The sequence below is a fragment of the Pteropus medius genome, unplaced genomic scaffold, assembly GCF_902729225.1.
Source record: "Pteropus medius unplaced genomic scaffold, Ma_sr-lr_union100, whole genome shotgun sequence".
Lineage (NCBI taxonomy): Eukaryota > Metazoa > Chordata > Mammalia > Chiroptera > Pteropodidae > Pteropus > Pteropus medius.
In genome coordinates this window covers 57,084,233-57,097,149 of record NW_024344378.1, presented here as the reverse complement: position 1 = coordinate 57,097,149, position 12,917 = coordinate 57,084,233, and the positions used below count along the sequence as shown (strand labels likewise).

Sequence of the window (12,917 nt, the reverse complement as noted above, 5' to 3'; positions counted from 1 at the left end):
TCAGGGGCTTGGTGAGCTGCATCGCCGCCTCCCGCAGGGGGTGGGGGTGGGGGTCAAAAGCTGCTTCGGGCTGGGGGTGGGGTGGGTGGTGGGGACTCGAGTCTCACGGTCAGCATTGCGGCTCTGGGTATAACGTGGAACTGGGGCCTCCCTCCTCCCTCCCAGTCACCAGCTCCGGGTATCATTCGGCCTAGCCTTGGGGATCCTAGGGGCCTGGCGAGATGGGTATGACTTCGGAATTGCCCAGGCTGCTGGGCCGGGATCTGGCGAGTCGGAAGCTCAGAGTGGACCAAGGCGGTGCTAAGCACGGAAACAGGCCAGCCAGGGGCCGCCGTGGAGGAGCCGTTGACGGTTCTAGAAGGCCCTTTCAAGAGCAGCTGTATCTGGCTCCTCAGCCCTGCTGGGTCAGAAAGCAAGGGGTCTAGGGGACAGTCTCCCCACCATCTCCCCCCAAAAAATACATGAAGGACGACTAAGTCGGGGAATGGAGAGCAGAAGGTGGAGCCCAGGGCATCAGGCTAGGCGGTTTTGCCTGTGAGTGCCAGGCTGGGACTGAGATGCTGGTTATCCAAGGCCCCTGAGTAAAGAAGCCCTCTGTGGTAGTAAAGCCACCCTGGACCTGCTTGCTCAGCTCCACTCAAAGGGGGATGTGCAGGGCAGAAGGAATTCATCATTACATTTTGGGATTGGGGCAGGAGACACTGCCCTGTGGGAGAACTTTCTGGCTCTTGGGATGGGACTCATGGAACCATGTCGAGGCATTTGGGTGCTGCCTGAGGCTACCCTAGCTTGGCTCAGTCCATAGTTTGGGGCACGGCGGGGTCATGAGGTGGGTTGGTTGTATTGATTGTGAGACACGTGTGTGACCTGGTGGCAGCATGTGCGATGTGCATGTGTAACTCATGTCAACTGTGTGCACATGTGCACTGGGTGTGTGGGAAATATTCCTGTACTGGTTGACTGAGGAGAGCCTTAAACTATCCTGAAAGGCCAGTCTAGAACTTCCACCACCTGGCAACCAGAGGTCCTGACAGCACCATGACCAAAGTGGGGGTGGGGGCAGGGTGGGGAAGGAGAGCTTCTCTTTAGGCAGAGTCTTGACCCCTCCTCTCCTCCAGGTGCCATCTTTGAGGAGAACGCGGCCAAGGACGACAGGGTCTTCCAGTTGGCCGTTTCCGACCTGAGCCTCAACGATGATATCTTGCAGAGCGAGAAGATCACCTACTCCATCAAGGTCATCGAGGCCAACAACCCGTTTCAGGCCGTGCAGGAAGGTGAGTGGCCACGGCACCCAGGCAGCGCAGCAGTGGGTTACGGGCTTGGAGTTACGCAGCGGGGTTACGACCGGCTTGGCAGAGCGGAGCCTTTGTGCGTCTGGCAGCCGAGTTGCTACGCGTCAGGCGTGCGCTCTCCGCCTCCCACCAAAGCTGCGGCGCGGTGGAGTGCTCTGCGCTTGCGGGGCCAGGACAGAGAGCTTGCAAGTCGAGCTCCTGACGGGGCGTGTCGTGGGTTCGTGCGGCTCCTTTCCAGCTCCGTGGCGCGTGTATGAGTCTGGCGCTGGCCGCATAGGCGTGTGTGGCTCTGGGCCGTCTTTGTTTCTCGAGTGTGGGTGGGCGTGTCTGCGGGCCTGGTAGCTGTATAGGTGCACCTCCCCTGACCTCTGTGGGCCAGTGTCTTCGAATGCTGTTAACCGCGGCACGCCTGGCGCTGAAGCCCCTCCTGCTGTCCCTTCCTCACCGGGGCACAACCTGCTACGCGCCGCATTTCGCACCCTGATCCCCCTCAGTGCCTTGGCCCCGCGTTTCTCCGCCGCGCTACTCCTCCGGGTTTGGAGGAGCCGGTTTCTCGCGCTGTACCCGCGGCGGGCGGAGGCACCTGGACCGGAGGTGGGCGCTATTTGACCAGGAAAAGAGTGGAGTTGGGCCAGGCCTGGTTCCAGAGAAATCTTATCCTGCGCTTGGGCCACCCTGGTCCACAGCCTCTGCCTCAGGTCGGCGGCTGGTGGGGGCAACAGGTGCTGGAGACGCGGGGGAGGGGGGAGGAGAGGCGGGAGGGCGGCTGGGTGTGTGTGTGTGTTAGGGTAGGGGCTTTCGCATCAGCGGCCCCCTCTGCTTTCCCCCTGCTCTCTCATTCCCTCCTCTCCTACCTGGCTGATTCCTCCCCTATGCTGCCTACCTCCTGGTCAGGGCCTAAGGCTCGCTCAGCTCCTGATATCTGCCCAGCCCAGGTCCCTTTTCCTTTCCTCTGCCTTCCTCCTCATGTCTATGGGCTAGACTCTGAGCTCTCTCTCTCTGAGTGCTGAGAATAGAGGGCGCAGCTGGTGGCACAGAATGTGGGGATTCCTCCCAGGAGAAACTGGCAGGACAATGGATGTAGGGAGGAGGTGGGCTGGCTGAGGGCTTCAGGCCAGCTCCCCATCTCCCAGCCCGCTGGGAGCAGAATCTTCCTGCTGCCACCTGTTATAGGTTGGCTGTGGGTTTCATGGGTGCCTGCAAGGAAAGGGTGACTCAGTGAAGGCTCTGGTCTGGGTCCAGAAGGTTGGTGCTGGTGCTAGGGAGAACTTTGCATTGGCATGAGGTCTTTTGGGAGTCTTCTATTCTTGGGTGCAGCAAGGGAGGGAGAAGGCCCAGCTCTGGGGCCTGAGGGTCCAAGTATGTCCTGAAGTGGTTATATAAACCCAGAGTTCTGAGTGTGTTTTGGGGTGGTGGTGAGTGGGGTGAGCCTGGTATTGCCTGTTGTGGGGACTGCTGCTTCTAGCCTTGACAGATATCCACAGTTAGATGTCCATTTAGGTCCAGGAGGGGAAATTCTTGCCCTTCTTGACGTCTGGTCATGTCCCACCAGCAGTCCCTGCCCCCATGTTCCCCACTCTGGACTTCTTTTGTGTGCCCTCATGAAGGTGGGGTCCAGACAGGGGAGGGTAGGCTTCTTAGACAAGACCCTAACTAGGGTGTGGATCTGGGTTAACCCAAGCTTTTCCAATTATGTGCCACAATTTTGATAGCACTTCCTGCTCCCTTGATACTGCCCCCACACATTTGTTTCTGTGGACACATTCTTTGTGTTGGGAGTTGAGGACACAGTAGGGAAGCACATTTCCTCCACCCAGGAGCTCATAGTGTGTTGGGACCCTGCCTGTGTTCCACAGCTTTAGTAGAGTTTGCCATTTGTCTTATTGTAGATGTGCTAATTTTTTTTTTTTTAAAGGAGGAGTCTCAAATCTGGACTTCAATGTAAGATCTGATTTTTAACTATTTCTAAGTAATCAAACAATTTATAAACATAGTATAAGCCAAACAAAAATAGCTGTGGGCCATTCAACTTTCAAACTCTAATGCAGCTATGTCCTCGAGACACAGGGCTCCACCCAGGGACTTTTTCTATAAAAGAATTTGTTTTTCTGGGCCTTAGTTTCTCTATTTGTATAGCTGGAAAAATGTCTCAGGCTCCAAGGATGGCAGGCTGACATAGTCTCACCAGGGTGTGAGAGCGAGTGTGTGTGTACTTCCAGACTAGGCAGTTGGATTCTGATGGCTGCCAGTAGTCCAGGTATTGACTAGGTGTTGTTGAACTGCTTGCTGCCTAGAGAGTGTGTGTGCTGGTGAAAGCTGGCATGTGCTTTCAACTTAAGAGGTGTATGAGCAGAAATCCACAGTGTTATACCATGACCTTGTGCAGCTCTTGCATGTCTATGAGAGATGGGAGGAGTCAGCCCCTCCAGGGCCTTGGGGAGTGCAGAGCAGTGCTCAGAGGTTTCTTCTCCCTAGCCTGGGGCTCTGCTATGCAGCCATCAGCTTGCTGGGTGTCCTTCCTTCTGTGCTGTGTGGGGTGCTGTCCATTTGTGGCTTGGCCTGCTTGATGGATAGCTTATGTCTCTCTTGGGCCTGGATATTCATTGCAGCAGGACGTGGGTGGTAGATACAGTTTGGGAGGGAAAGGAAAGGACTTTTTATGGGGGAGAGGCCAAGGATGAAGGGAAGAGGTGGATTGGGGTTCAGTCTGCATCATGGACTAGAGAAATTCTCAGTGACCTTCCGTGGATTTGGGTTAGAACTGATGCTGCCCTCATTTTGGACCGGGAGACAGCACCATGCAGGGATAAGAGCTTGGTTGCTGGAGCCTTAGGAACCATTTTCAAATTCTGCTTGCCTCACTTGCAGTGTGACCCTGGGAGATTCCTGGCCCTGCTCTGAGCTTTTGTTGCCATATCTGTTAAAAGGGACCGTGGTACCTGCCTCATGGGATTATTGTGAGGATTAAATGAGTGAGACATGTATAAATTGTGTGTGGAAGGCCTGTGGTAGGTGTTCAGTAAACACTAATTCCTTCTCCGTTTCTTGACCCAGCTGTGAACTAATCTCAGCTTCTCTTGAGGCTATTGATATTTTCAACTGCATCACTTCTTAAACTAGTGAATTCCTTGAGAGCAGACCCTCACTGACCTTTCCATTTTCAGCTTTTTACTTAGCTTTCTCCCCCTGATTATAAAAGAAATGCATTGCTACAATGAGCATGAATTAATTAAAAAATGTAAAAAGAGAAAGGGCAGTGCATGCTCATTACATAAAATGTGGAAGGTACAGGAAAGCATCAAGAGACAGGACAAAATCATTCTGAGGTCTACCTCCATTATTTCCTTCTAGTCTTCCCCCCATTCCCACTGTATTTTGTAAATGCTGAGAGCTCTCATTCTGTCTAGTTGTGTATCCTGCTTTTTTATTTAGCATATCAGCGATCCCTGTCCAGAAGATACCGTCAGCGTCTCCCTGAGTGTGATGTTAGTGTCATTAAAGATACCTATAGGCCACTGCCATCATTCCTGTTCACTTGGCTCTACGAGTTTTCTCTTGGCATTGAAACAAATTTTGCTACAAATTTACTTGATTAAAAATTGAAATTTATTATTTTACAGTTCTGCAGGTCAGAAGGACAAGGGCATGGGTCTCACTGGACTTAAATCAAGTCAGCACAGCTGATTCTTTTTGGAGGCTCTAGGAGAGGATCCATTTCCTTGTCTTTTCAGGTTCCAGAGGCTGCCTGGCTTCCTCAGCTCCTGGCCCCCTTCCTCTGTCTTCAAACCAGCAAGGGTTGGGGGGCCTTTCTCACAGCCTGTCACTCTGACCTCACTTCTGTCATCACAGTTCCCTCTTGACCTCTGACTCTTCTGTCTACCTCTTCCTAGGACCCTTGTGATTCCATTGGGTCCACCTGCATAATCCAGAATAATGTCCCTATTTAAAGTTAGCTGGTTAACAACCATAATTAAAGCTACAACCTTAATTCTCCTTTGCCATGTAGCCTATTATATTCACAGTTCCAGGGGTTAGGATGTGGATGACTTTGTGGGCCATTGTTCTGCTTTCATGTTGGCACACTTGTCAGTGCCCATCATAGCCAGTGCATGCTGTCCACCCTTCCCTCTCTTTTGCATGGTTGACTGCATTCTTGCTTCCTGGGTGGCATCCTCTTATCTTAGCCAGGCGTGCTAGTCACTTGAGACCTATAGCCCTGTCTACCAAGCTTGCTCTGGAGATGGCACACTGTAAGCCTCTGGACCTCTGCAGACTTACTTGTGCTCTCCAGCAACACACTGATGTCTTTCCCTGGGCCTGGATGATGCTTGTGCCTAAAGAAGTTCTTAGAATAATCTGCTTTTGAATAGCCAAACTAAATTTTTGTTGCTACTCAGGCCAATGATCTTTTCTGCCTGGATAGGTTTTTCTTTAGACCCCTCCATCCTCCCTCTCCTCTATCCCTTGCAGAGGTCTGCCACACAGAGTTGCTCTTCCTGGCCCCTGCAGGGGCTGCTGCAATGATGCTTTAAGCCAGAAAGTGGCCATGGCTGTGGCTACAGGTGCTGATGGTTCCTTACAAGGGTTGGGCTGGGGCTTGGGACCATCTAGTTCTCTCTCTGGATTCCTCACAAGCCAATGGGTGTATAAAGGAATTACTGCCATCTTCCTTCAGCTGAACTCTCAGGCTTTAGAGTTCCTCTTCATTCTAGAGTCCCTCCTGTGTGTGCACACACATGCATGTACACATGTGTACATACTCTCTCACTTTATAGACTATACTCTTGCCCCACCAATGTCCTCATATTTTGGGTTCTAGAGGCTCCCTTTTAGTATCCCTATTGCCATGGTCTTGCTGCTAGATTAGGAGGTTGGACTTAAGTGGAAGTGAACAGATGGACATCTCATGCCAGGTATGTGGGTAGGCCATGGGTCTAGTGAGAAATGTGTCCTCAGGCTGCCCCTGAACTGCTGCTGTTCCTGTTCCTGGTGACGTGGGAACTTTAACAACCTTCTTGTTGGGGCCATTTCTCTAGGTTCTTCTTGGAGGACAGCTAAGGCGGTCCCTTGGCACTCAGAGCCACATCTTATAAAATCAGACAAACTTTCCAAATTCTTGTAGATGCCACATCGAAGTCCCTGTTTTTGTTCCCTTCAGCAGCTACTTCCCTCTTTACTTGGCCTTTTCACTATCCTGAAAATGCTATCACCTAAAAACCTGGAACATTCACTTTGTACTGCTTGTTCCCAAACCATTTATAACCCAATGTGATCCTTGGATGTGAATCTTTTTAGACTTGGTTACTCAGGGAAGTTGCCTCTACCCTTCGGTTTTGTTCTGTGGTTCCCTTTATATCAGTCAGGATAGACTAAGTTATGTTGTAGTAACAGACAATCCCCAAATCTTAGTAGCTTAACATAACAAAAATTTATCTCTTGCCCATGCTAAATTTCTATAACTGGTCAGCTTAGAGCTTGGTTTATCATGATCAGTCAGCTTGAATATCGCCAGTTGCTGTGTCAGAGGGAAAAGAGCTCTGGGGGATACGTGTGTATGCACATGCGTGTGCATGCATATGTGTGTGCCAGTTGCTGTGTCAGAGGAAAAGAGCTCTGGAGAACACATGTCCATGTCACTTCTGCTTAAAACTCATAGGCTGAAACTAGTTACGTGGTCCCAGCTAAGCATAAGGGATCCAGGAAGCACAGTCCTATGATGTTCCAGGAATGGGGGAAAATGGAAATATTTGATGAATTACACAAATACCACCCTATTCATGTCAAAACAGCCTCCCCCCGCCCCCATTTCCTTGGTGGCTCACTAAAATAACAGCAACAACAAAAGAAACAACCAACAGTTTTAGGTATTGGATCCTGGTTGGGTCAGATCCATGATTCCCACCTACTCCCCTTTGCCCACTTATTTGCTTGTCTTTCTGCTGCAGAAAGCTCTGGGGAGCTCTTTGGTGTGGCGGGAAGTCAGGAAGCCCAGGTCCCTAGCGCAGCCAGGCTCTCACCTGTAATATTCTCTATGTCTGACAATTTTGTCCTCTGTAAACTTGTGCCTGGACAGGCCCAGCTCTCAGAAGACTTGGGCTAAATGCGTCCTAAATAACGAGGTGAAGATTGGCATCCAGGCTCGGCCATTTTCGAGGCCAGCACCAGTGAGCCTCTGCAGCTGGACTTCGGCCAGTCTGCACTTCCTGTAGCATCGTCAGGGCTCCCTGTAGCCCTCTTCCCCCTACAGACTTTCCTTGTCTCCACTCTCCCAGTTCCCTTCTCACCTCTGCCTTCCTAGACAGCAGGAGCTCTCTTGTTACAGCACTGGGCTAGGCAGAGACTCACGTCTTGTCATGGGCTGGTTTATGACAGCCCCTTTCTCTTGGGGTCTGGCCTTTCTGACAGGCATGAGGCCTAGGAAGGCACTGGGTTTGTGTCCAGTATTCTGTCAGTTGGGCTCTTGAAGACTTTCCTCTCAGCCTATAAATAATCAGTAGCTGCCAGCAGGAGGCCCAGGCTGCACCTCCTTTTCTGGCCAGATCCGGGACATTTGGCCCTGGCAGGTCCAGTCTCCCCAATTTGCTTTCCTCACATCAGTCCTTCACCAGATCTAGGCAGAGGCAGCCAGGTGCTGCAACTCCAGGGGATGGGGGTTTTCTTCTGTCCTTTTGTCTGAGCATCCAGAGGCTGAGGGAAGGAGGTGCCACACTCTGGGTCCTGGTCTGTGCTCCCCAGTGGTGTTTATCATAGGGGCTGGCACCAGGTGCTGAGATGGCCCTGACTTGGTTCAGTTCTTGTTGCCTTCTCTATCATGGCTGCAGGCATCAAATACTACTCCTCAGTCCTAGGTGGCTCCCAGGGCACCTGCCTTCATCTGTCCCTACCCAGAGCTCTAAATAGTCCAAACAACCTGGTGGGCCACCCCAGTCCTGCAGGCTGCCAGCCTGGGTTAGAGCTCTGAGGGTGAGTCTCCTTGTCATTAAGTCCTAAGCTGGTACTTCAGCTCAAGGCTGGCTTCTCCCTTGTACCTGATAAAGGCTGAGATATGACACTATAAAGCCCACAGTCCTGAGCCAGAGCTACACAGGGTGCCTATGGCTAGTGTTTCTCCAGGGACAGTAGACAGGGTGACCATGCCTCTGGGGAAGAGTGGTGTGGTGGGCAGTGCTAAGGAGAAGGAACTGTCTGGGGGGCTGGGTCAGGTCCTTGGTATTCTGTGGAATCTAGGCAGAGATCCCACATCTTGTGTATGCATGTGTGTGTGTGCGCTTGAGTATGTGTGCATGTGTGAATGTGTGTGTGTGTGTGTGCACACATGCATGAGTTGCAGATACCTATGCCGCCTAGGCACATTTAACTGAAAGATTCTTAGTTCTTGTTTTTTCCCTTTTGATTCAGCAGTTCTAACTGCTGCTCGGAGCCCCTCTAGTCCCTTCCATCTTTGCCCCTCTGGTGGACTTCCTTCAGGTCTCAGTTCAGATGTGGCATTCCCAGGGAGCCCCCAGTGCCCAGAGGAGGCTGGCCCTGTTATATGTTTCCCATTGCCCCGTGTTTGGTGATATCTCCTGGAGATTGGGCTACGGGAAGGGAAGGACTCAGTCCCATTTGTGCCCTGCTGTATCCTCAGCTCTAAGACAGAGCAATTCATGGGGCACTCAAAAAATACCATTTCCTTTTCACTCCTGTGTCGGAAACCAGCCGACCAAGTCAAACCAGGTACCTGAATGGGGGAGCGGGGACTGAGAAAAAAGAGAAGACAGACAGGATGCAGGAGGGAGAACAGATCTCACAACTGTCTCTCCGAGTTTATTTCTTATGCTTCTTTTTATACATAATCTATTCCTTTGTGTATCCCAAAATAACATAATAAAAGTAACACCCTGAAGATCGAGGTACAATCGATACTCCCTTTGACACTCCCTTTGCTTTTTCTATACTTAATCTTCTTCCTGGAATTCCACAGAACCAGCCTTTTCCTTTTTTTTATGCAAGCAGGCCTCCCGAGATAATCCATGCACTCTTTTGAATTTTGGGAGCTTTAGCTCCCTACACTCCTGGGGGACATCCCTGGACCTAGATTGTGGTCTTGGCCCAGGGCCCCTCAGAAATCACAATGAGATAGTCATTGTGGTGCTAGCTGCTCAACTTGGCCAAGGTCAGGAGGAGGCTGTGGGCAGTAGCTTGTCCCCTTCCTCATTGTTGGCATCCTCTTTGACCTTGGCATCTTGTCAGTGGAGTGAGGGTGGGGGCCAGCCTGCTTGCCCACCCCAGGGAGTGGGCCTCTTGGGGTCCCAGTTGTGTGGGTCAGCAGATACCACAGGGTCCTGGTGTCTAGAGCTGTAGGAGGGCCCTGAAAGCCAAGGCCAAGGCCCATAGAAGGTGTGGAGGTGATATGGACTGAATGGTTGTGCCCCTCCTAAATTCATATGTTGAAGTCCCAATCCCCAATGTGATGGTATTTGGAAGTGGGGCCTTTGGGAAGTGATTAGGTTTAGATGAAGGCTTGAGGGTGGGGTCCTCATGATGGGATTAGTTATAGAGACCAGAGAGCTGCTCTCTCTCTACGAAGTGAGTGTACAGTGAGAAGGTGGACGTCTACGAGCCAGGAAGAGAGAGATTACCAGGAACTTAATCAGCCAGTACCTTGATCTTAGACTTCCTAGTGTCCAGACTGTGAGAAATAAATGTGTGTTGTTGAAACTACTTAGTCTATGATATTTTGTTATGGCGGCATTAGCTAAGACAGGGAACAGCTATGGGCAGACTTTGGCCTGGGGCCAGACTTGGCGTGGGCGGACTCATCTGAGGAAGATGGGCCAGCCCTGTCCCTCCTAGGACCTCAGAGTCCCAACTAGTCAAATGAGATCCCTGCACCTCTGAGGATCGAAGATTTTCATCTCTAACCTAGCTTTACACTGAGCTAGGCTTTCTCTACCCACAGCTCTTTAAAAATTTAAAGACAGCCACTGTGCCTCTCAAAGAATTTTTCAGGCTGCCCATCCTGGAGTCTAATGATTTCTCACTTGATTCTCTTTTGGATACTTCCATTTGTCCTGCCCTTCTTAACACACAGCAACACCGATGTGCCTCAGTGAGGGCCTTAACTTGCTGACCTCAGCTTTCCTGCTGTAAAATAGGGACAGTGGCACCTCCCTTACAGGTTGTCTTATGGACCATATGAGATAATGACGACCATAGAGAACTTAGCTGGGGCTTGGCACCCAGGAGGTGCTCAGTAAACAGGAATCATAGTTATTGTCTTCATGATGTCATCTGGCCAGTACAGAGGGAGAGGGATGGTCCCTGCTTCTCTGGATGCTGTGCTGATTTTAATGAAGCCTGAGTGAGTGCTGGCTGTCAGCACTGCCTCCTCCTGTGGCTCTGGGTGAGCCTCTGGTCCTCAACCCCCGGGGGCTTTTACCCAAGAAAGAATAATGCTTTGGAAGCCCCATCTGGAGCTTGTGCTGACTCCGGTGTTCAACTTCACACTGACTGCTTCAAAGTCCAATTTGCTCAGAGCTTGGTGAATCTTACTTGTGCTTACCTGGGGTTGGTTCTCCTTCTCAGCCCGAGCCCGCTCGCAGGGACATGTGCTGCCTTCAGAAATGCTCCACAGTCTGGGCCCAGCCCAATCCCACTGCCCAACTCCTGATCCCACTGCCCAGCTCCCCAGTCTGCTCTGTACCTTGACACTGGGTCACTGAGCAGCACCCATAGGACACAGGGTCACATCAGGCAGAATCACTGACATCCCACTAGCTGACTGCATTACTGCACTTGACTCAGTCATGTGTACTGTTTCTACCCATGCACACTCTCTTAGGTACAGGTTTCACAGAATCACAGCATGGCGGAGTTGGATGGGGATCTGAGCATTTTCAGTTCATCCTCCCTTCACCGTAGAAGCCTCATGGACAGTCAGTCACTTGGGTTGTGCTGGGAGCCAGCCCAGTAAACTCACACAGGCAAGAAATGCGGTGGGCTTGGCAGTATTTGTTCTAGTATAGGCTCCTGATGATGGCCTGTTAAACAGCAGAGATATCTATCAATACCTTGTGCCCAGGGCTGGATGTGTAGCATCTCAGGACAGCCCTGGGCAGCACTGGGCTATTGTACAGGGAGCAAAACTAAGTAGGGATTGCTTAGAAACTTGAAGGATTGGTAGCCGAGCCAGCATTCTCCTTGTTACTTACCCAGCCTCCTAGAATTAATGTGACCCTCCCTTTGTCCTTGCTTGGCCTTTGTTTGGTTCTTTCCATCTCAATTGCCATCTCCCCAGCCTCAGCCTGGACCCCTGCAGTCACTTGCTCACTGTTCCCTGCCTCCATCTTCTCCTCCAGGCCACTGTTCACACAACAGCCACAGTTATCTGCAAAATCACCTTCCTCTCCTGCTGGAACCTTTCAGCTGGCTCCCCTCTGTACTAGGAATAAAATCCAGAAGACTTGCCAGAGCCTGCAAGTACCCCAACAAGGGCTGACCTCACCTGTCTCTTGACCTCTCTGCTTCAGACAGGCCTTCTTCCTGTCTCTCCAACAGGTGAAGCATGTTCCTGTCCCAGGTCCTTTGCACATGCTGTTCCTTCCATCTGGAAGGCTCTTTGCATGACAGGCTACTTCTCAGCCTTCACCTGTGCCCCAGATCTCACCTTGAAGTGATTCTCTTTGGTTCTAATTAGGGCCCCTCTTATTCTCTATCAAACCCTTCTTTCCTCTTTTGTGTGCTTCTCCATCTGCAGTCGTTATTAATTTATTTCTGAGGAATGTTAGGTCTATGAGGACTGGAAAGTGTCTGTCTTGTTTACTGCCGAATTTCCAGAGCCTGTTGGTGTGCGGCTGGTCGTGGGTGCTCAGAAAAAGTCCTTGGATAGATGATAGGATAGGTGAACACATGGGACCTCCACACTCTGAGACCCTTGCAAGCTTGTGGTAGTCCTGCCTTTATGCTCAGGACCACTCAGGGTCCCATGACATGTGAGGCCTTGAGGCTTATTGCATTTACAGCAGCCCCATCCTGCTACCTAAAGCTCGCTTGTGCTGGCCCTTCCCTCTTGGTTAGCTTTTGGATTTGAAGATCTTTTCCTGGCAAGAAAAGATAGGAGCTGATGGCACTACCTCTCCCTGGCATTTCTGTGAGGGCAGTCAAAGGCCCAATGTGAACGGTCAGCCACTATAGAGGAATTCCCCATGCTTATCGGCTGGGGTGGGACACAGTTTTGAAGTCTCCATTTAAGGAAGGCATTTCCTCACTTGAGCTATTCTGTCAGGGGCTCAGGGGCAATAGCATGTCCACCCCCTCTATAGGCCTGAGGTGTACCTGTGGGGGTGGGAGTGGGTGTTGTGGGGAGGGGAGTTACACACGGGAAGCAAAAGCTCCCTTGGACTCAGGTGCTGGCTACTGGGGGCTGTGAAGGCTGATGGCTGCCTGGGTGTTGGGTATGAACCATAACCTAGGTTTCCAGTTTTCTCTCCCACCTGGAGTCCTCTGGTGGGCTTAGGAGCCTCAGTCTCCACATGTATGAAATGGGGATAAAATTGTCCTAGGCATTGCATCCTCTAGACCAGGGCGGGAGAAGGGGCTGAGGGAGAGAGGAGCAGCTGCACGTCTGTGGCCAGAGAACCTGGC

General features: G+C 51.3%; 1 protein-coding gene across 2 annotated transcripts in view; it reads left to right on the top strand.

Annotated features, from left to right (window-relative positions):
- GRID1 (glutamate ionotropic receptor delta type subunit 1) overlaps positions 1 to 12,917 on the top strand; it is a 664,127-nt gene that overhangs the window by 1,385 nt on the left and 649,825 nt on the right. For both annotated transcript variants that reach the window (XM_039872286.1, XM_039872287.1), the window contains exon 2: positions 1,119 to 1,274. In XM_039872286.1, the coding sequence (XP_039728220.1) occupies positions 1,119 to 1,274 (156 nt within the window). The remainder of the gene's footprint in view (positions 1 to 1,118; positions 1,275 to 12,917) is intronic.